The 23,836-nt window shown below is 42.9% G+C and overlaps 1 protein-coding gene across 1 annotated transcript; it reads left to right on the top strand.

Annotated features, from left to right (window-relative positions):
* The first annotated feature begins 5,685 nt into the window (after positions 1 to 5,685).
* On the top strand, positions 5,686 to 19,054 carry LOC143294172 (S-acyl fatty acid synthase thioesterase, medium chain-like). Its single transcript, XM_076605603.1, has 7 exons — positions 5,686 to 5,839; positions 7,314 to 7,452; positions 11,465 to 11,564; positions 15,956 to 16,037; positions 16,942 to 17,035; positions 18,221 to 18,312; positions 18,915 to 19,054. The coding sequence occupies exons 1-7, from the start codon at positions 5,707 to 5,709 to the stop codon at positions 19,052 to 19,054; spliced, it is 780 nt and encodes a 259-aa protein (XP_076461718.1). The 5' UTR covers positions 5,686 to 5,706.
* Positions 19,055 to 23,836: the final 4,782 nt, after the last annotated feature.

Here is a 23,836-nt window from a genome sequence, read left to right on the forward strand (position 1 = left end):
AAAAGTCTCCTCCCGGACACACAGCAACAAAGCACGAATTCAGAAGAAAAGGCCACTTAACTTGTCCTGTATGGTGGTAAGACAGACTCAATGCTTGGTACGTCAAAAGCTATATATCGTCACCCTTCAGCCAAACTGACAACCAGCTCTAAATCTCCCGGCGGCAATAAATTTCCATTTCTGGTCCACTCCGCCGCTATTATCTCGAGAATGTAAAAAGCCTGTATGGAAGCAGGACTACGAACCTTGGGTTCAACAACTATATATAGGACAACATGATTTAATTATGATTCCTGTATACATGCCGCAGCCGCCCCTGAACCACATGTTTATATGCAAAATTAAGTCAGGACAAACCTTTAAGTTGCTCTGTTTCCGTCTCGGCACCTTCTGATGTAGCAGAACTGGCAACAACTGTCAGTTTTGTATCTTAATTTGAGCTAAACCGGGCTGCCATGCAGTCTCTCACCACTCCATCGTGGATTTTTCGATTCTTTTATAATGATGAGTAACAGTACCACTTTATCCTTTTTATTGGTTGTCTGGTCCGGCTAATGACCAAATCATGTTAGTCTCATCTCCCCACACCACTGGCCAATGGGCCACGTTCGGCGAACTTGCTCGCACGCGCGCGCACGAACACACACACACAAACACACATACACACACACTGACACACACACACACACGCGCACGCGCGCTTGCTTTTTGCTCTACTGTGAATGACGGTCCGTTTACGTGTACTCACACTATCATACGACGTCACGTGTACTTTAAGAGTGCCACAGTCATCACATTCGTGACATAAGTCAGTCCGTGACGTGACGTATTCATCCATCACGTCACGTGTCCTTTTCTCAGCCAACTGGAAGATCGAGGGACTGTCATCTGCTGTTGCCGAGTCGTCCTAGTTGACTGCAGACGACGCTGTGTGCACAGGTGACATTGTGGAGTTTCCTTTTACCCATTACTTGTTTCACTGACCTAGATTTATTTATTCTTTTTGAGTGTTTTGAAAGCGAGGGTGCGGGGAAGGGGAGGGGGGTGAGAGGGGGTGCGATAGGACTGGAAGGGGAGGATGGCTGGTGTAGGAAAAGCGAAATGCTTTCTCTTGGCTTTCACCTGTACATTAAAAATTTTCGGTAGGGTCACCTGTACTTTTAGGCAAGGTCGGAGACGTATATATATATATATACTCACACGCGTCTCTGTTAGGGTAAAACAGTCCCACATCTACGTATGCGCTTGGAGCAGGTATTTATACCTCCTTTACTCGTTCTCAGGTATGCGTAGCTGTTTTGTAACACAGGTGAAACTTCTGCAGTTATTTGTTATTTCGTTGTGGATTTCTCTGGGGGGTTTTAAGGAGTAACTTTGATCCACTTGCTTGTGAGAATGTGTGTCATTAGGGTGGTGGTTACTGTAGCATGTTGACATGAATACTCTTGGAAGCAAGAGAAAGGTAGCCAACCATTTACTTCCACCGACATCAAGCTGTAACTGAGCTAATACAGTAGACAAAACAGTGATAGCACATTTTGTAACAAGTAGATATGTAGAAACTGTAGATTCCTTTAGTTTCGTATTATCGCAACATTCCCGCTTTTCCTTTAAATGTGATGTAACAGTGTTAACATATATACATACGTTCCAATGTGATCATGCAATATCATGTATTGAATAACAAATATGCAAAAACTGAAATTATGTAGTTCTCGATTGTCACATCTTTTTTTTTAAATTTAAATGTTAAATGGTAGGGTTAACCCTGCATTCACATTCTAATATGTTCATATCATATTCAGTTATTTTGTGTAAATATCGGTTAAATTTATTTTTCTTTGTTTGTCTGTCTGTATATATATATATATTTGTCTGTCTGTATGTATATATATATATATATATATATATATTTTTTTTTTTTTTTTTTTTTTTTTTTAAGCAAGGCACTGGTGACTCGAATTAACATTTAAACAGTGTAAACGTAATCCATAAATCTTTTCATGAAAAATATTGTAATTTATAAACATATGGGAACACTCTGCAAACATAAGCCTGGGTGATGCTTTTAAACTTTAAAAGAACCAGACACTATAAATAGCACATTCTTCTCTATGAGATCCCTCAGTGGCAGTGATTCCACGTTCAAGTTCGGGATGAGTTACACAATGTTAGTCGTCTTTCCCATTGACTCGTGCAACTCTTCTTTGCTTTTCTTTTGTTTTTTTCTTTTTGTTTTTTTTTAATTTTCCCAAACATCTTAAAATTCAGAATTAAAATTCAGACAAAGGTTCACATATAAAGTATGATATTTTACATTGGGAAGTTGCAACAATATATTGTTCTGAATATCAGTCATTCCACATCAAGAATTATATTGGTAGAAAATTGAATCTTCATACAAAACATTGTTCAGTGCTATGCTATGACGCACAGCTTATAAATATTGTTGTTGGAGTCTCCGTCGGACCGACGGATGAGTAGGCAGGCAGGCATATCTGTCAGTGTGTGTCCTCATATGGGAGAAGAGGCCGATTCTGGATGTGCAGCACTTCCCACATGTGTTGCAAGAGAAAACGTCCCCAGAAGTTGAGCCCTGCTTCCTTCGCTCACGCTTCTCCTTAAAGCTGGAAAAACAAAAAATACAAAAAAATGGGTGGCGCTGTAGTGTAGCAACGCGCTCTCCCTCAGTGGGGAGAGCAGCCCGAATTTCACACAGAGAAATCTGTTGTGATAAAAAGAAATACAAATACAAAAATACAAATACAAAGCGATATAGGCAGATCAGTGGACATTCATTCACAAAATAATTAATTTTATGTGATATTATAATGTTCGGCTCACATCAAAGCATTCGGATGAGACGATAAACAGAGGTCCCGTGTGCAGCATACACTTAGCGACGGTAAAGAACCCACGGCAACAAAAGGGTCGTCCCTGGCAAAATTCTGTAGAAAAATCCACTTCAATAGGAAAAACAAATAAAACTGCACACAGGAAAAAAAAAAAAAAAAAAAAAAAAAAATGGGTGGCGCTCTCAGTGGCACAGATTTTAGACTTGTACAATGTGTATGTATGGTGCCGATTCCTGCACAAATTAATTTTGTTATATTCCATAGATATTTCACAAACATATTTGTCAATTTCATATGCCTTTTTAAGATCTTTTATGAACATTTGTATTGCTGGGTTTACTTTATTTGTATATAAAGAATTTGTATATGAAGAATCAGTGTGTGAGAAACAACCATCAGTTTTTGCTTTATTGTCGCACCCAAAAAGCATCAACTCGTGGTTGAGAACAAGTATATCACAGTTTTTGGACATTTTTCTTTAAAGTATCGTACAAATTCTGTCCAAAACTCTTGTACATGATTACATTCCCACGGATAATGTAGGATCGTGTCTTTTTCATTTCTACAAAAATTATTATATGTTAACACTCCCATATTCATCAGCATAGAATTCGTTTTTGCAACTCTTCTTTGTTTTCTGGAACGGGGTTGTTTTGAATGTGGTGGATCTTGGCCGGTTCAGGTTTGATTCCTTCTTTGGAGTAGGTGTCGCTGAAGAAAGAAGTTTATGGCTGTCGAATGTAACATTTCACTGAATTGAATACCTGTCCAGATTCTTTGGCTTTTTCTGCGAGTCCTTGTTTCTGTTGCGCTGCTCCTTATCTTTGCTGTGGATGAAGACGTCGTCAGTGATACCGACAACTCCAGGCAAGTCTTCAGTGATCTCACCCATCCTTGCTTGGAAGATGCTCGATACTTCCAGTCCTTGTAGAAGTCTGCTCCAGCAGCAACGGCCAAATGAGGTTCTGAATGTTGTTAATAGCTTCCTTCCTTCGTCATGGCAGCTGAACAAACAGGTATCCTGCTTTTGCGCCCAGTTTTCTGCAGACTGTTGAACAGGCAAACCGGGAATTAGAATCTTGTGAGGGCATCTTTTCAGTGTTCAGTTCAGTGTTAATGTAATTATGCAGATGCGAAATTATCCATCCTTTTTTTTTACGAATATACCAGGGTGGAAATCCATTTTGTATACTGTTTTACAGGCTTGGTGACTCCCATATCTTCCATCATTTGTTTTCCAGATGTAGCCTACAGAACACTTCTGTGGTTGATCAATCAAAGGCTCTGACCCTGCCTTCGTGTACAGTTTTGTGTGTTGTTTTCTTTGTGTGTGTGGTGTTTTTTTTTGTTGTTGTTGTTGTTGTTGTTGTTTTTGGTTGTTGTTTTTGGTTTTTTGTTGTTTTTTTACCAAGACTAACAACAACAAAAATCATGATATGCTTTTTGGGGGACTTTCGATGGTAGTGATTTTGGGAGCCGAGTGTTTGATACATCACAGTAAATCGTAACAAGTTTAGTGTTACGCGTGTCGGCGGTCCGACAATCCGGGTGGGCCATCAACACCCACAACAAAGAACTTGGCATCACGGAACTGATCCCAGACATGGACTTTCTCGACCATTGTAGGCCATCAGACTCACTTTCTTCAACTGGTTCAAGTATCTTCCTGGATGAAAGAGTTATGTACTTTGCTGATACATGTGCACTGGCAACGTGTTGCCTGCTGCTCCAATACCAAGTTTTAGTTGTATTTTCTGTACTATATTTTTCCAGGGGCATAGAATGTCTTACCTTGTAAATGCTTCTTCCTGCATATTGATTTTTAGATATGTATGTGTACAGGTTACGGCTGTCTGTTCTGTATTGCTTGATTCCACATCATGGAATTTATTTCATTATGTTGCCAAATAACTGTGTAATACAGTTAGCTAAGTTTAGAACAACCAAGAATGCTTTGTCTGTTAACAAACAGTTCTTCGACAATTTACCTAGAAACAAAATAACTGTGTAATCCAGTTAGTGAAGTTTAGAACAACCAAAAATGCTGTGTCTGTTAACAAACAGTTCTTCGACAGTTTACCCAGAAACAATAGAACCTGTGACAATTGTTCCACAAACGACATTGCTGATGAGTTCCACTATTTGTGTGTGCTTTTCTTTTCTTTTTCTTTTTTCTTTTTTTTTAAGAGTCAGATCAAATGTTTATCTATATATTATAGAACCCGCCAAACTCCATCAAATTCCACTTATTGTTTTCGAAAAGAAAAAAAAAAGAATATTGCTAAAACTTAAATCATCTGTTTCTTCTATTTGCAGGTCTTCTCTATGAAGTTATGTCTGTTGATATAGATAAGAATGCTGTTAAGGACTAAGGAAAAAATACTTATTAATGTTTAATCGCGTGTTTACAAGAATGGGCTTTTTTCTTTTCTTATTTCTGTTTTGACATCACTGTTTTTGTTTGTATGGCATGTATAAAAGAAGTATGTAATGTTTCAATGCCCCCAGGGGGCACAAGAAATCAACTTTTTGTCTTGCTTTGCCTTGTCTTGTGACTTGAAATTGAAGGTGGTGGTCTGCCCATGAGAAGTGGGCCATAAGGTGGTGGTCTGGCTTTAAGATTTGTGTCCATTTCAGACTGTTGTCTGGCTGTGAGCTGTGGGTCTTTAAGGTGGTAGTATGGCTGTGAGATGTGGTTATCATTTTCTTTCTTTCTTTTGAATTAAAAACAATTTTTAACGATATCAAGATAGATAAAACTCAACAACGCATTCTGAACACTACGCAGGACGACACCAAGCAGAAAGGAGGCCCCCTGTGTACGGAAGATCAGTGTGTGTGTGACATCACCATGACGGACAAGCTGCTGACCTGTCGTCTCCAACGGCCGGAAGCCAAAGTCCGGCTCATTTGTTTCCCTTGGGCTGGGGCTGGGGGCTCGGCGTTCACACGCTGGCCCAAACTGCTGCCAGCACACGTTGAATGTGTGTTTATTCTTTAACCACAGACACGAACCACAGCAAACGAAAAAGCGAACAAACAAGCAAGCAAACCAAAAACAAATTGACCCACAGAGCAAAAACTAACTGATCATTGATCTCAGCTCAACTCTAGTCATGTTAATGATGTTGGCGGGCGGGAAATTCTAGCACGTAAGGGTTTCAGGTAGTTTCGTTTAGATAAGAAAGGCTAAAGATGCAGATTTGCACTTGCATTCTATTTTCAGAATTTGGTAGTTAAGGCCTGACCAGTGCGTTGGGTACATGTGTATGTCAGGCTTCTGCTTACGTTTTGTAAGCGGATGTGTTGAAGAGTAAATGGATCAGTCCACACGTATTGACGCCTCCTTGAAAGTGAAACTGAAACTGTTAGAATTACCATGGAATATGCACGTAATGGGAACCGTTACGTAGGGTGATCAGGGTTTTGTTTTTTTGTTCGCTGTTGTTGTTTTCTTGTTGTTTTTTTTCGTTGTGTGTGTGTGTGTGTGTGTGTCGTCCAGTTGCTGTCCACACACAGACTTTCTGCTCCTCTCTCAGTCTTCTCTTCAGTATGTATCGCACGTCCCCGGGGATAGTGTGGCTGACAGGGTGAACGTGGGGGTGACTGACAGGGTGAACGTGGTGGTGACTGACAGTGTGAACATGGTGGTGACTGACCGGGTGAACGTGGTGGTGACTGACCGGGTGAACATGATGGTGACTGACCGGGTGAACATGGTGGTGACTGACTGACTGACAGGGTGAACGTGGTGACTGATTGACAGGGTGAACATTGTGCCTGACAGGGTGAACGTGGTGGTGACTGACAGGGTGAACGTGGTGGTGACTGACTGACAGGGTGAACATGGTGACTAACTGACAGGGTGAACGTGGTGACTGACTGACAGGGTGAACGTGGTGGTGACTGACAGAATGAACGTGGTGGTGACTGACTGACAGAGGGAACGTGGTGGTGACTGACTGGCAGGGGAACGTGGTGACTGACTGAAAGAATGAATGTGGTGGTGACTGACTGACAGGGTGAATGTGGTGGTGACTGACTGACAGGGTGAATGTGGTGGTGACTGACTGACAGAATGAACGTGGTGACTGACTGACAGGGTGAATGTGGTGGTGACTGACTGACAGGGTGAATGTGGTGGTGACTGACTGACAGGGTGAATGTGGTGGTGACTGACTGACATGGTGAATGCGGTGGTGACTGACTGACAGAATGAACGTGGTGACTGACTGACAGGGGAACGTGGTGGTGAGTGACTGACAGGGTGAACGTGGTGACTGACTGACAGAATGAACGTGGTGGTGAGTGACAGAATGAACGTGGTGGTGACTGACTGGGTGAACGTGGTGGTAAATGACAAGGGTGGCACTGTGACCGTGGTGGTGACTGACCAAAAAGTAAAAGAATGCGGTGCAGTGGTGACGCGCACGGTAAAGCGTGATGTGTCACGTGCAGTGCTAGGCGTGACGCTGGCGGGGAGAGACAACCGCTACAAGGAGGACTGCAGCTTCTCCGCCCGTCACGTGGCAGACGTCATCGCTGCCGCCGTCCACTCCCGCTGCTCCGACAAGCCGTTCTTCTTCTTCGGCCACAGGTGATGGGGTTTTCTGGTTTATGTCTTTTCCTTTGCTTTAAATAATTCGTATTCAAAGAAACAACTTAGCAAAAGCACAGAAACACACACAAAGAGCATGGGGAGGGCAACAAACATGGCTTGTTTAAACCCTACTGTTTGTTTCTGTCTTCCTTTCTTTGTTGTTTAACTTGCAGAGGGTTTTTTTTTTTCTTCAAATGTTATACAACATCATCATACCACGAGTTCATAGTCGATGACATATATATATATATATATATATATATATATATATATATATATATATATGTATGTATGTATGTATGTATGTATATATTTGCAAGAATCACATCAACATCATTATAACAGATACCTGTAACACATGGCGCGTATTTGGTTTTCGTTTGATTTTGCTGTACATAATTACAGAATGAGCATTTGTAATGTGAACGCTCAAGAAATTGCAATGGCATTTTGCTGAATAACGAGAGAGAGAGAGAGAGAGTTTAAAAAAAATAAAAAATAAAAACCAGCATCACTGTTTTCACCATGGAGTATAATGCTAAATGGATTCAGTCATCCCTGATTTCTCAATACCGTATTGTAGCCTACTCTCTTGGAGACAATACAGAGAGTGATTTATATATTGGGGGGAAATGTACAGAAGCAGTATATTTAACCAACATTTATCGGAACACTCCTTCGCCCTCACGCAGTGAAAATATCACAAACCAAGGTGAACACCATGCCTTGACATTTGATTTGATTTGATTTGGATACTTAAATCGCGCCAGTCCCCCGTCGGAGACCAAGCTCTAAGCGGGGTCATTTGCTCAACAGGCTGCCTACCTGGGTAAAGCCGACTGACGGCTGCCATTGGGTGCTCATCATTCGTTTCCTGTGTCATTCAGTCAGATTTCAGGCACGCACATATACACACTCGGACAGACGTAACATTTCCTCACTTGGTAATACAGTTTCTGTTTCAGTTTTTCAAGGAGGAAATTACAAAGAATATGAAAGTGGTCAGATGGCGGTGACAGGTTAAGTTGCTGTCAGTCCAGTTCCTTTGGGCTTACACCCCAACCTAGTATTAGGGTCCCGAGTACCAGTCCTGGTCACGGCGGCTATTGGGACCGTTTCACTGAATGTCTGTTCAGAGCGCAACTCTCTATGGCGCCAGAAGAACTGAAAAGATGGCGTCTAAGAACAGCTGACGCGTACGAAATATGGCCTATCCTACCAGCGAAAATTGAGAGCAGTAGGTTCGTGGTAAACTCGTGATCTAGTCGCATTTCAGTGACATCGGTGCTCAACTTGCCGGTGCTGAAATGCGACATCGGCGGTGAAAGGGGTAGTTATTTAAAGGGTGGAGATTGTCTTTTTCGATCTCCCAGGTCAGCAGATGTACAGACATGCCAGTACCTCCTCTTCGTTTGCATACGCGTCCAGAAGATTGATTGTGTAAGCGTACGTTACTGAAGGCCCAGAATTCCATATCACCGTTCGGTGGGTTATGGAAACACTAGCATAAAGCATGCACAACCCCTGAACACGGAGTATGGCTACCTACTACACGGTCCTGGTGGAAGCCCACTGACATATGAGTTAAGGCGGGAACTGCCAGCAGAAGAAGAAGAGGGAGAAGAACAGCCCACCCCACAGTGAGGGTCATAATTATCAAGGCTGAATAACAAAAGATATCCGATATATCTCAATTCCACAGTAAGATGTATTCGCTATTGGTTGAAAATAACACAAATGGAAGATTGAAGGTTGCCGAAAAAAGCATTTAGATTATGATTTAGATTTGAAGGTTAGATTATATGAACTGGGATTTGGTTATGTTTGGTTACAGCAGGGGGTAGGGGACATTGAGGGATTTATTAGTGCACTCGGAACAAGATTAATTGACTGTAGATGGCAAGAATGGTCTTATCATGTTCAAGATAGCGATATATTTGAGTTTTACAGACAGTTCATTTCTATGCACTCTATTCCTACTTATCCGTCAATGAAAATAGATAAGTATTTGAAACATACATATCAAATTAGGAATTTCCGACATATTTCTTCATCATTATCGTTATCGAAAGTCCAGTGTCTCTGATCCTAGTTGCCCTTTATGCAGACGTGCTGAAGAAACCGAACTTCACTTTGTGTTGTGTTGCCCTGCATTGAATGACCTTAGACATGAGTGGATTCCACAAAAATATTATAGACACCCTACTTTATTTCGACTTGCTATGCTTATGTCATCAACGAACGAAACTATTATAAAACAGTTTGCTATTTACTTACATAAGGCTTTTAAGTTTCGCAGTGTATTATATAGTTAATTATTATTAGTTTTGCATTATCAGATTTGTGGATTATCATTTGCAGTTTATCATTTACTTTTGTAATTTGTAAGATTTTGATTTTGAATGTTGGTTCACTGTACCCCCCCCCCCCTTCATGAGGGGCCATGGCCTTTACTGAATAAACAACCCGTATCCGTATCTCTGTCTCTCCTTACTAATGTCTTATAAACAATATTTTGTTTAAAGTTCACTTTTATTTTAAGCAGTTTTAGCACGACAGGTCGTCAAAAAGTTTTTGCGCTGCAAGTGTGATCATGAGCATGCGACTCTTCAGTACGTTGTGCAAAACTGGCTCTTTTTTTTTTTTTAAACTCTTTGATACTACCTTGTAGGCTATTTATGCAATGAGAAATTGGAACATTTAGTCGACATGTTTTGTTAAGTCTGTACTCAGTATATCAAATGTGATCAAAAGGGTTTTAGTCCGTGTTCAGCAAGGTAGTCGTGGCATTTATAATAAACAGAAAAAAAGGAGAAAACAACTGCAGTTTGGGGGATTTTTTTATAATATGTAAGAAAATGCCTTTATTATGCGGAGATATGCACACACAACTTAATGTTCCAGTCTCATATCTTAAAAAAAAATCTCATAAATGTTTTATGTGCTGTTCATCTTAATATATGTCAGATTATGTCCTGCTCTCCCCTGTTCCTTATCTATCCATTCTTCACTCATGCCTCATGCATTCATGCATATGCGTTTCTTTTGTGTTCGTTATTTTGAATTACCTGCAAGTGGATAGGAAGCGAGGAAAACGTCATAGAAGCATGAAACGAACAACGTTGGCGGTCACGGTGACAAATACCCCACAATGATATAAAGATAATCTTCGTTATCTCCTACATACCATGAATATTTAATCATGCCATACACTCGGGTAACGTCGTGGAAGAAGGGAGAAGGGAATGTTATTCATGTCATGTCTTAACCCTATCCAAAAAAAAAAACAAACCTCGTGTCGCAACGGCACTGACCGTTGATGGCTGAAACGCAGCTGGTACGTGGAGCCTGTATCGGCTGTATTGTGCTTTGCAGTTTTGCAGGTGGGGAAATTTCCCCAATCTGTGTGTGTGTGTGTGTGTGTGTGTGTGTGTGTGTGTGTGTGTGTGCAGATCACCAAGTGGTCTTGTGTTGTTCGCTGCATTTGGATTCCAAACGTCCTGAGCGGCACTATCAGAACTCAGTTTGAGATCATAACCCTCTACCCATTCCCCACCTCCACCCTCTCTCTCTCCCTCTCTCTCTGTCTGTCTGTCTGTCTGTCTCTCTCTCTCTCTCTCTCTCTCTCTCAATCCCATTCCCTCTATCTTTCTCTCAATCCTTTCTCTCTCTCTCACTCTCTCTCCCCTCTCTCTCACCCCCCTCTCTCTTTCTCTCACTCTCTCTTTCTCAATCCCATTCCCTCTCTCTCTCTCCCAATCCTTCTCTCCCTCTCTCTCTTCCCCCCTCTCTCTCTCTCTCTCCCTCTCTCCCCCCTCTCTCTCTCCCTCCCCTGTCTCTCTCTTTGTGCTGTATTTGTCATAGAATATGAAGAGCTCATGAACAGACAGACAAAATAAACAAGTTAAAAGAAACAAAGAAAGAAAGAATGAAACAAACAAAAAACCAAACCCAAAACATGACATCACTTTCTGTTGTTGTTTGTTTGTCTTTTTTCCCTTCCCTGCAGTCTCGGGGCCTTGCTGTGTCAGGAGGTGGCAGCGACTTTAAGGGCAGACTACGGCTTGGGACCGGCTCACGTGTATGTGTCTGGGGAGTCTCCACCTCATGTGAGTGTATCGTATCGTACTGTATTGTATTGTATTGTATTACTCATTTTGTCGCAACAGATTTCTCTGTGTGAAATTCGGGCTGCTCTCCTACACTGAACTCAAGATCAACACCAATCAACAGGCAGAAATCCAAGGGGTTGATATAGTCTTTAAAGAACACAACCTCAGGATCTACAGTGTCTATTGCCCTCAAGATCGTGATCTTTCCCTCACATTCATGAACATCCCAGACAACAACTGTGTGGTGGTGGGAGATTTCAACAGTCACTCAGAGAGATGGGGCTATGAGGAGACGGACAGGAGAGGCGAAGAAGTTGAGGATTGGGAGATTGACACACATCTTCATCTCATCAACCAAGAAGATGATGAACCCACCTTCTACTCTAGACGCTGGATGACCACATCAACATCAGATCTAGCGTTCGTCACCAACGACCTGTTCGTCAGGACCACAAGAACAGTCCTCAACCAGCTTGGGAGGAAGTGACCACAAACCCGTAAAACTCTCTATCAACCTCAACTTGCAGGCTCCTCAAGCAAAGTGTTTTCCCCGCTGGAATTACAGAAAGGCGGACTGGACTCTCTTTGAGACCCTCACAGATACATACACATAGCCAATCAGCATCAGGCAGAAGGACTCAAACAAGATGGTTCAAGACTTCACAAAGGCCGTCTTGAAAGCTGCTATAGAATCCATCCCAAGAGTAGCACGCAAAGACTACAAGCCATACTGGACGGGGGAACTCCAAAATCTGGAAGATGCTGTTACAGAAGCCAGGGACTGAGCAGAAAAGCAGCCATCACTGGATAACAACATAGCGCTGAAGGAAGTAACTGCCAGATACAAGCTGTCCTGCACACAAGCTGCAAGAAAAAGCGGCAAGAGAAAACTGAAAGCCTAAATCTCGACCAGGATGGCAGCAAGCTGTGGAAACTGGCTAGAACCCTCAGCAACGAAACAACACGTCACACCACAATAACAATACAAGAGAATGGAAATTACCTCTCTGGAAAGAAAGCAGCAGACCACTTCATAGATTTCTATGAAATCATCAGCAATCTGGAAGTCCCTCCTGAACATAGAGCTGCAGTGCACAGGGCCCAAGGTGAACTTCATGAGAAAGAGCCCCAAGAGGAAGTCATGACCTCAGCTTTCACAGAGAAAGAGCTGGAGGAGGCGTTGCAGAGCCTCAACCTGAAGAAGTCACCTGGACCAGACGTAATCACAAATGAAATGATTCTGCATCTTGGGATGAAGAGCGAGACAGTCCTTTTAACAATCTTCAACTCCAGCTGGAAGATAGGATCAGTCCCACAGTGCTGGAGGGGAGCAGACATGATCCCCATTCACAAAAAGGGAAAGGACAAGTCGAAGGCTGACAGCTACAGACCCATCAGCCATACAAGCTGCTTAAGAAAGCTGATGGAGAGACTTGTCAACACTAGGCTTGTCTGGCACCTTGGGGAGTATCAGCTGCTGAGCCCTGAACAGGCAGATTTCCGCCAACATAGTTCAACAGAAGACCAGACCACATTCATCACTCAAAGCATTGAGGACACATTCCAAGAAAAGGAGAACACGCTTTCTGTCTGGATTGACTTGGAGAAGGCGTTCGACAAAGTCTGGAAGGACGGACTCAGGCTCAAACTACGGCGATGTGGTGTGTCTGGGAGGATGTACACCTGGATCAGCCAGTACCTACACAACCGCCAAGCCCGAGTCAATATTCAGGGCCAGAAGAGCAAGAAGAAGGTGATGAGACAGGGAGTACCACAAGGAGGAGTCCTTTCGCCAACGCTGTTCCTCATCTTCATAGATGACATCGTCAGAGAACTGCCAAGAGGGGTCAGAGGAACGATATACGCAGATGACCTGGTACTCTGGTGCATTGGAGTGTACACCACTACAGCACAGGTACGTCTCCAGACTGCGCTCAACAAGATTAGCAGCTGGACCAAGGAATGGCTTGTCTCTGTCAACTCAAGCAAAACAACCTACACAGTCTTCAGCATATCCAGCAAGAAGCAAGAGGCAAAGTTGACACTGAACAACCAAAAGCTTGCAGAGGAACCCACACCTACCTACCTGGGAGTGACCTTTGACCGCAGGCTCACTTGGAAACAGCAGATCACCAGATGCTGTAGCAGGGCCAAGCTAAGACCCAGATGCTGTAGCAGGGCCAAGCTAAGACCCAGATGCTGTAGCAGGGCCAAGCTAAGACCCAGATGCTGTAGCAGGGCCAAGCTAAGACTGGCGATCATGAAGAAACTTGTAGGGACGGACTGGGGGGCTGATGAACGTATCCTGAAGAGACTCTATACGGGGAGAGTCCGACCTGTAGAGTACGGGACATCAGCATGGGCATCAGCTGCAAAGTCTAACCTCGACCATCTCAACAAGATACAAAACCAAGCTCAGCGTGTCATAACTGCCGCCATGAGATCCACCCCAATCCTGAAGATGGAGGAGACCACTGGGCTTCAGTCACTGGAGGACAGAAGGGACACAAAGATCCTCATCCATGCAGCAAAATTCAGACGCCTTGAAAACCATCCAGTGAACAACAGAATGAGCAGACCCACCAAGAGCCGGCTGAAAAGAGGCAGCTTCATCCACCAGTCAAGACGCCTTGAAAGACAAACCCCAGTCTTGATGGAACACGAAGCAAAGCCTATCCCGGCAAATGTCACCCACTCATCTTGGAAGAGGCGGGTGTTCCCTACAGTCGTCACCACCATTCCCGGAGTGGAGAAGAGAGGAACACAGACACCCAAAGGAAGGCCCTAGCCATGGAGTACATCTGCAACCAGTACCCCCAGGAAGACTGGATCCATGTCTTTACAGATGGCTCCGCCACAGAAGCAACGAGGGATGGTGGAGCTGGAATCTTCTTCCGATACAAAGACGGAGATGAAGAAATTGCAATCCCAACAGGAAAATACTCCACCTACTTCCGAGCTGAGCGAGAAGCCCTCTGTGAGGCAGCCACAACAGTCTCGCAGAACTCCACAAGAACAACAGGGCAGGTGGTGGTGTTCTCAGACGCTCTCTCCGTGCTCCAAGCCCTCAAGAACTCCCGCTGCAAAGAACAGAACCATCTCACTTCAGCCCTTGTTGCCCTGAGTGCCAGAGTGGAGAAAGTGGTGATACAATGGGTACCAGCACACTGGCATCAGGGGCAGCGAAAAATTGGACATTCTGGTAAAAGACGGTGCACAGAAGGAGCAGGCCCACAAACTGGTGTCATACGATGAAATCAAGACAATCATCAAGGTACAACAAGGAATAAAGTGGCGCCTCCAGCACCCCAAATATAACCCAGAAGACAGATACCATTTGCTGGAATGACGGGAACAGGTCAAGATCTTCCGCCTGAGGACTGGACACAACCGCCTGCTCCACCACATGCACACGAAATTTGGCATTGGACAGAGTGGAGAGTGCCCTTGTGGTGAGGGACCAATGACAACCGACCACATCCTTCAAGACTGTACGACGCATGCAGCATCCAGGAGGAAGTACTGGCCAACACCGACAGCAGTGGAAGCCAAGCTGTACGGCACCCTGGAGGAGCTGCGACGGACGGCAGCCTTCATCGAGGATACCGGGCTGCTCATCTAATGGGAGAAAGAAGAAGAATCTTGCACTGAGAGCGCCATCCTTTCTTTTTTCTTCTTATTTCAGCAGTTTTATTTGTTTTCCTATCGTAGTAGATCTTTCTACACATTCTTACCAAGGACAACCCTTTTGTTGCCGTGGGCTCTTTTACGTGAGCTAAATTCATGCTATACACGGGATCTCGGTTTATTGTCTCATTGGAATGACTAGCGTCATTTATTTATTCATTTATTTATTGTCTTTAATGTGTGTGTGAGAGAGAGAGAGAGAGAGAGAGAGAGAGAGAAGGGGGCGCACTGGGAGAGGAGGGGTGGGGGAACGTTCTTATGCACACGAACCTGGAATACAAGCTCTCTCTCTCTCTCTCTCTCTCTCTCTCTCTCTCTCTCTCTCTCTCTCTCTCTCATTCCCTGTTTTCTTCATCAGTCAGTAACAACCAAATGGTTTTTCGTTTGTTTTTACATCAATTCATATACTTCTCCATTTTTTTGTGTTCTACTTCTGTTTCTTTTTCTTCCATTTTGGGGGCAAGTCACTCTCACAGGTAAACAAGGGGATGTGGAGAACTACTCCCATGTTTTTATCTCTCCTTTTTTCTTTATCAGTTAGCCTTGTGGGATTGTTCCTCTCTTTCCATCTTCCTCTTCATCCAGCTTCTTACCGACTTGTCGTGGTATTCGTCCTTTCTTCCTTCCTTCCTTCCTTCCTGCCTTCCTTCCTTCTTTCTTTCTTTGTTTATTTAATTCTTTTTTTTTTTTTTTCGTAACAGTCGACGACACTAAAGAGAAGGCCAAAGAAAGACTACAAGAGCATGGACGAGGAATCTCTTGTCAAAGAACTGAAGAAGCTTGGTAATGTTTTGTTGTTTCGTTTACGTTTGTGTGTATTAGTTTGTGCATTCATTTCTTTGAAAATGCGTGTTTGTTGCATATCCGTTGTGTGTGTGTGTGTGTGTGTGTGTGTGTGTGTGTGTGTGTGTGTGTGTGTTTTACATTTCTTTGCTTATTTGCTTATCCATCAGCATTATTGTTTTTTTATCTTATTTTTATTTATTACTGTTACTATTAGTATTAGTATTATCAGCATCATCTTCTTTTCTCTCTGTCAAGGCCTGACAGCACGTTGGGTTACGCTGCTGTTCAAGCAACTGCAAGGCAGATGTGGTGTAGCGTATATGGATTTGTCCGAACGCAGTGACGCCTCCTTGAGCTACTGACACTGATACTGTTTCGTTTTGTTTTTCTGTTTGTTGTTGTTGTTGTTGTTGATTAACCCTCAGTTTCCTTTCTGTTTTTCTTTCTGTATTGTCTTACTGTCTTTGTACACACACACACACACACACACACACACACACACACACACACACACACACACACACGAAAGAACGCACGCACGCACGTGCTCTTCTTTTCTACTTCCGTCACTGAAACTGTGTGCGCGCGTATTTGTGTGTATGTGTGTTCGTCCTTTAGTTTAGCGTCTTTTCACTATCAGTGATGTTAGACTGTGTATGTGTGTGTGTGTGTGTGCGCGCGCGCGTCCCGTGTTTGTGTACGTGTATTTTCGTGTGTGCGTGTATTTGCGTCCGTGTCTGCGTGCATGTGTGTGTGCGTGCATTCGTATGGGTATGTATTTATGTTTGTGTATGTGCGTGTGTTTGTATGTGTGTGTGCGTTAGTGTATGTGTGCTTGCGTGTGCGTCCGTTTGTTTATATGTGCCTGTATGTGTGTGTGTGTGTGTGTGTGTGGTGTCAGGCTGTATAACGAGCAACGTACTGGAAAACCGAGAACTGCTGGCCATCTATTTACCTGCATTTCGGGCCGACCTCACCTTAGTGGACCAGATCGTGTGAGTATATCAGTACGTCCGTCTGTCTGTCTGTCTCTCTCTCTCTCTACCGACGTATTATGTGTATGTCTGTCATGTGCCCCCCCTCCCCCTTTTTTTCAAGCAGATATCGTATAACGTATAGAAAAGTCCACACGCTGTTGTTACATATGGAACTAGATAAAGAAAACCGGGCTTGTAAGGTTGAAAAGGTTTTGTGTGTACATGGCTTTGGAATAGTATGGATGTGTCAGGAAATATCAAGTGAACAACAGTTCATATCAGAATTTGAAGACCGACTTGTGTGTACTTTTTTGTACATAGTTTTTATGTGACTTATTCTTAAATTTGTGTATTTCATGGTAAAGCGCGATGAGCCCCATCTAGAATGGGGTTACTGCGCTATATATGCTTTTTTTTTCTTTCTTTCTTTTTTTTTATAGACAGAACTGGCATTCAGATATGTGAAAGTCAAGAAAAATACAGTCGGTTTTTCACATTCAAAAGCATATTTCATGCGGAAAGGTATTTAACATTTGTTACAAATGAATGGCACAGAATGAATTTAGCAAGATTTCGCTTGGAAACATTTGGGGCTTCCATGCAAACAAAAGATTATTTCAACCTGGAACATCCAAAGAATCGCCATGCCTTTTGTGCTCATATAAGGTTGATAATGAAAGACATTTTCTCTTTCATTGTAAGTCATTTGATGAATTGAGAAAAAAAATAAAGTGCGTTTTTTGTTGTTGTTTTTAACAGATATGGGTAAAGTACACTACTTTGTTGCTGCTTTATTGTCTAAGGAATTCATAGTACAGTCATTAGCCAAAAGTATTACTGAGGCACAGACGTTAAGGCAGAGCTATATTAATCACAATACCGGAAATAATGAGGAAGATAATCAAAAGTAATACCTAGTTCCATAAGCTCTAACGATGAAGTACATATTGATAAGTTATATATCGCTATATGAGTGGGTGGTCGAGTATGATTGCATTATTCAATTTAGAATTTTTCCCCTTGAAGTACTTTGAAAAGATTGTGTGTGTGTGTGCGCGCGCGCGCGTACGTGTGTGTCTGTGTTTACGTGTCTATCTGTGCGCGTGCGCGCGCGCGTGTGTGTGTATGTGTATACGTGTGTGTGTGTGCGTGTGTTAACGTGATTGCGCGCGCGCGTGTGTGTATGTGTGTGTGTGATGACAGCTATGACATACCGTGTCGCTTGAAGGCCACACCCCTCCCCTGTCCCGTCACCGTGTTGGAGGCTTTGGAGGACGACCCTTTCGACATACAAGGTATACAATACAATACAATACAATATGATACAATACAATACAATATAATATAACACAACATATTACGTTACAATACAGTGCGTTACAGTGCATTAGAATGTATTGCAATAGAATGTAATATGATACTCATTTTAATCATTATACTACTACCACTGCAACTCTTATCATCATCATCATCATCATTATTATTATCATTATTATAATATTATTATCACCATTGTTATTGTTATCATTGTCACCATAATCATCATCATTAGTATTAGTATCATCATTATTGTGATTATTATTGCTATTGTTATTATCATGATTTCCCTCATATAGTCGTTTTCCATTTCTTATTTATCTATGCATGTTCTTCTTTGTTAACTGATTACTCTCTTAATTTCATTTGTAATATTACACTTGTTTTGATTAATTGATTGGTTTGGTCATTCACTGATTCATTTATGCATGTCCTTTAATTGTTACCTTACCGATTTACTTATAATGTGCTTGTTTGTCTAATTGCTTCGTCTGCTTCATTATTTGGTTTTCTTGAATGTTTCTTCACTCTCTTTTTTGTGGCTGTGTGTGTGTGTGTGCGTGCGTGTGTGTGGCTGCAGGTTGGAAGACTATGACGACTGGTGAATTCAGGGTGAAACAGGTCGCAGGAGGCCATTTCTACATGAAAGACCCGTTCAACGAGAAACTCTTATGTGATCTGATAGCTGCTGACGCGGAAGCTTACGTCAATTCTCCATGACGACTGATGACATCATCAGTTGAAATTTGTGTGTGTGTGTGTGTGTGTGTGTTGTTGTTTAAACAGACTTGCATTAAATGCATCCGACACAAAATCGGAGTGCAACTTGTACTGAACCGCGTGAACGTTATATGAGTTGCAGTAGTCTCTCTGTCTGTCTGTCTGTCTGTCTCTCTCTCTCTCGTTTGCTCGCTCGTTCAACCCTCTCTCTCTCTCTCTCCCTCTCTCTCTCTCTTTCTCCTTCGCTCGCTTGCTCAAGCTTCTCTCTCTCTCTCTCTCTCTCTCTCTCTCTCTCTCTGATTTTTGGCGGCTTTTTAAAAAAAATTATTTATCCATAGCTGTTTTTCCGTTGCTTTTTACAGTTGCTGCATTTGTCAGATCTGTTGCTTTTTTTTTTTTTGCTTTTTTTTCAATAACTTGTGGATTTACCAATAAAGAATCCTGATAATTTCGGAACAAATTTGTCAGTTTGTGTAGTCAGTGATGACATAAGCTCAGCTCAGCTGTGTGAAAGCATCTGTAGCCAAGGAAAAGGACACTGCTGTTTACATCTGCTTTTTCCAAGTTTCTTCATGTTCTTGTGGATATCCTGATCACATAATACACAAGCACCAACACTGACATCGACAGTGAGACAGGGAGGGGAGTATGGGTGTTTGTTGGTATTACATTGTGTTGTGTTGTGCTTGTTGGTGTAAGGTATCATATTGTGCTGTGTTGTGCTTGTTGGTATGAGGTATCATATTGTGCTGTGTTGTGCTTGTTGGTTGTTATGTATTATATTGCGCTGTGCTGTGTTGTGCTTGTTGGTGTGAGTTACGGTACTGCACTGTGTTGCTCATGTTGGTGTGATGTATTATGTGGTGCTGGTGTGAGATAATTGTGCTGTGTTGTACGTATTGGTATGAGGCATTGTACTGTTTTGTGCTTGATGGTGTTAAGTATGATATTGTGTTGTGCTTATTGGTGCGTTGCGTTGTGCTTGTTGCCGTGAGATATGTTGTGCTTGTTGTTGCCGTGAGATATGTTGTGCTTGTTGCCGTGAGGTATATTGTGTTGTGGTTGTTGCTGTGAGATGTGTTGTGCTTGTTGCCGTGAGGTATATTGTGTTGTGCTTGTTGCCGTGAGGTATTACATTGTGCTGTTCTGTTATGTGTCGTTCCGTGCCACGCACGTGCCTCCTCGTGACGCGTTCCTACATATCCTCTGAAGAAATCTGAATCTTCCGTGCACGCGCATCACAGCTGTGCTGATATAAGTTTGTTGTCTATCGTGTTCACGGTCACCGGCGGAACAGTTAAGATTCGAACCGATCCACCCCGTCGTTCTTGAGTTGTGCTGGTGCTCATATCGCCTACACTAAGCATGGCAGGACCCCAAACCCAAGGTCAACAGCAACAAACACACGCGCAATCGTACACCTTGAACACTGCCCACACACTCGCACAGAGACATACGGACAGGCAGAGGAGACAGACAGAACACACACACACACACACACACATGACTGGACAAGACGATGATCAGTGAACTTTCAAACTTTATTTTCATCGTGTCGTATTCCTTCTTCTGTTGTTATTAGATATACTACTCTCAGAGATCGTTGTCACTTCAAAAATATAGCAGTGCGGAAATCGCAACTGGGGGCGGTGAGAAAACCGGAAAATGACAGAAAACAAAAGTACCGAACATCATACTAAGTCAAACCAATAATTTCAGGACAACCGTGGCGAACAAATTATGTAATGCTGAGAAAACTGAGGACATTGTTTAAATTTAGGCCTGGTTGATTATTATTCGTCTCAAATCAAGCAAGAAGGTCCACCTCCAGATTCAATCGGAAGTAGTCCATGGCATCATGGTGAACCATAGTTGACATCTCTCCCTGTTTCTTTTCCCACGTGTATCAGCAATGTACAACCCTTCCAGAGACCGAAAAACAAAACCACTGGGAAAATTACCAACCCAAAAGCGAACACAGAAAAAATATTATATAAAGAATTTAGGCGGGAAAGGGTAGCGTTGAAAATAGAAAACTATGTACACGTTGATTGTGAGCAAATAAGCACATGAAATTTCGTCAGGGGGAAGAAAGTCTAATACAATTTGTTTTGAAAAATACATCCTTTGGGATGTGTGCGCGCACGCGTGTGTTTTCTATGGCGATGCTTAGGTGTTGATCACTATAATCTTTTCCTTTTCTGTTCTGTATGCAACTGACATTCATTTCCCTTCATGACAGACTTCAAGTACCTGAGTTCCAATGATTATGTAGTTAATCAAACGGTTATGGTAATTACATTGTTATGGTTATTGATAACTTGCCTTCAAATTGTCCATCATTTCGTACCAGGGTACGTACTGCATGATATAGCACACACACACACACACACACACACACACACACACACACACACACACACACACACACAGAGAGACAGAGACAGAGACAGAAACTGAATACATTTTATCAAATCCGTTAGCAAACTGAAAAGAAAGAAAATGACGCTTGAAATATCAAATTAAGGTATTGGTGTGTCTGCATGAACATGATTTAGACTGCTTTCGCAGACATGTTTGTTTCTTTTATTTCATTTTTTTCTAGAACCACAAAACAGATACGTGTGCATTTAGAACCACGGCGACACATGGATGTTCAGAGGGGTACATAGTAACTTGTTTCTTATATTCCCCAGAGGCATATTTAGGTTGTGGTTTTTTTTACATTTTTTAATTGAAGAAGGGTTAGGTGAAAGGTCTCATATCCTTTTGCGGCCGCATGTACAGGGAATCAATATTCAGTGAGTCAAGGGTTCGGTATAGGAAGGCGAGGCCCAGTCCTCTCCTTCCATCGCTTTAAACCTTTCCCGACCTCAGTCAGGTACACATTCACACCCGTGTGGAGTGAGGAAATTCGGAGTAAAATGCATTTTGCCAAGGACCCAATACCACGCTTCCCTGCACTTCACGCGCGTGCGCGCGTGTGTGTGTGTGTGCGCGCGCGCGCGTGTGTGTATGTGTGTGTATATGCGTGTGCTAACCAAAATAAGGAGATCAGGACAAGACAGTTACGAGATTATTCAGCGGCTTGAAATGTTCGTGACACAAAACAGTTTTTGCATTAAAAAATGAATTCTAAAAACTGAGTGGAGAGACCGAGACAGCGAGCGAGCGAGAGAGAGAGAGAGAGAGAGAGAGAGAGAGAGAATCGAAAAAAATGCTATGTACACAACGTGAAAGACTGAGTGAAGATACATCTATTATCTTGAAGAAACATCTATTGTCTTGCAGACAGCTGAATCTGACAAGTCGTCTTTCTACAATAAACACTCCATCATCGCCCCTCCCCCATAAATTCATGACCATATCTCACAAACGCAGAAAATCGTTGAACCTGAATTTGAATAAGCAAAAGTTATAACTTAATATTTTCCCTGCGTTAAACATAATAATATCAAGAACGTCATCCGCGATGTCACTAACTGCTTGACTGTTGAACCTTGGTGATATGTCAACGTGCCTGAGTTTGAAATACAGTTACTACACTTTGCATAGTTGTTTATGGTGCAGCTGATTTTGCTGAACAAATGTAAGGCCACCTCAAGAAGAAGAGTTCGAAGTTTAAAAAACAGAAACTAACAACCTAATCTCTAAGATCCATTTCATTTCAGTGAAATGACACCCTTTCATTGAAGGGCATATACGTCAACAGCCGTCAATGGGTTAACAAAAACAACTTGTACTACTAAAACAGCGAGAAATAATTGTGTCTTCACACCTGTCTTTGTGAGCGCGTCACTGAAGCAGCACGGTGCAAAACAAGTCAAGTACAAGGACAAACTAAAACAACAATAAAAAGTAGATACATTTCTTATCAACACACGTTTTCCATTTGGCAAATAGGTTGTCCCCCGAGACACCACATCAGTCCACCACAGCCATCACAGTTCTCGTGCTTGGTTTGCAATGCAGAACGTTGTTTTGTCGGTGGTGACTGTAACACTGTGTGTAGGGGTGTCCAGTGTTGCGTTCCAACAGAATGACTGGGAGGAAGTGTCAGAGGTGTAGCAGAGGCCGGGGAGGGTGTGTTGGCTTGTCGGCAGTGTGGAAGACGCCAAGGTGGGAAGACTAATCAAGGTGTGGACGATTCTTGGTGACTGGGTTGATTTAGCAAGGGTGTGGAAGAGACGTTGGAAGGGGGAGGGGGGAGCCAAGGTGGGAAGACTAATCAGGGTGTCGACTATTCTTGGTGTGTGGGTTGATTTAGCAGAGGTGTGGAAGAGACGTTGGAGGGGGGAGGGGGGAGGAAGGACGGGAGGAGAATACGGATTAGGCTTCTTGAGCAATTTTATCAAGGTGTAGAAGATGGTGGGTGGGTGGGTAGACTTGTCACGAGTGTGAAGGAGGCTGGGTGGGTGGGTAGACTCATCTGTTTATCGGAAGTGTGGAGGAGGCTGGGTGGGTGGGTAGACTCATCTGTTTATCGGAAGTGTGGAGGCGGCTGGGTGGGTGGGTAGACTCATCTGTTTATCGGAAGTGTGGAGGAGGCTGGGCGGGCAGATTTTCCAAAGTGTGGATAATGTTGGATGGTAGGGTGGATATCTAGATTTATGGATGTGGAGGAGGCATGTTGGGCAGGATTATAATGGTGTGGAAGAGTTTGGGTTGATGGAGGAGCGTGAATGGCTTGTCAGGAGCGTGTAGGTGGCTGTGTAGGCAGATTTACCAGCTTAAGAAGTCGGGTAGGTGGGTAGACTTATCAAGGGTGTGGAAGAGGTCGGC

The sequence above is a fragment of the Babylonia areolata genome, chromosome 19 (assembly GCF_041734735.1).
Source record: "Babylonia areolata isolate BAREFJ2019XMU chromosome 19, ASM4173473v1, whole genome shotgun sequence".
Taxonomy (NCBI): Eukaryota; Metazoa; Mollusca; class Gastropoda; order Neogastropoda; family Buccinidae; genus Babylonia; species Babylonia areolata.

Bases quoted from the DNA above. Each gene is read 5' to 3' on its own strand.
- LOC143294172 (XM_076605603.1), top strand. From the start codon at position 5,707: ATGACGGACAAGCTGCTGACCTGTCGTCTCCAACGGCCGGAAGCCAAA. The intron at 7,453-11,464 runs GTGATGGGGTTT...CCTTCCCTGCAG, and splicing joins TTCTTCTTCTTCGGCCACAG to TCTCGGGGCCTTGCTGTGTC. The intron at 16,038-16,941 runs GTAATGTTTTGT...GTGTGGTGTCAG, and splicing joins CAAAGAACTGAAGAAGCTTG to GCTGTATAACGAGCAACGTA.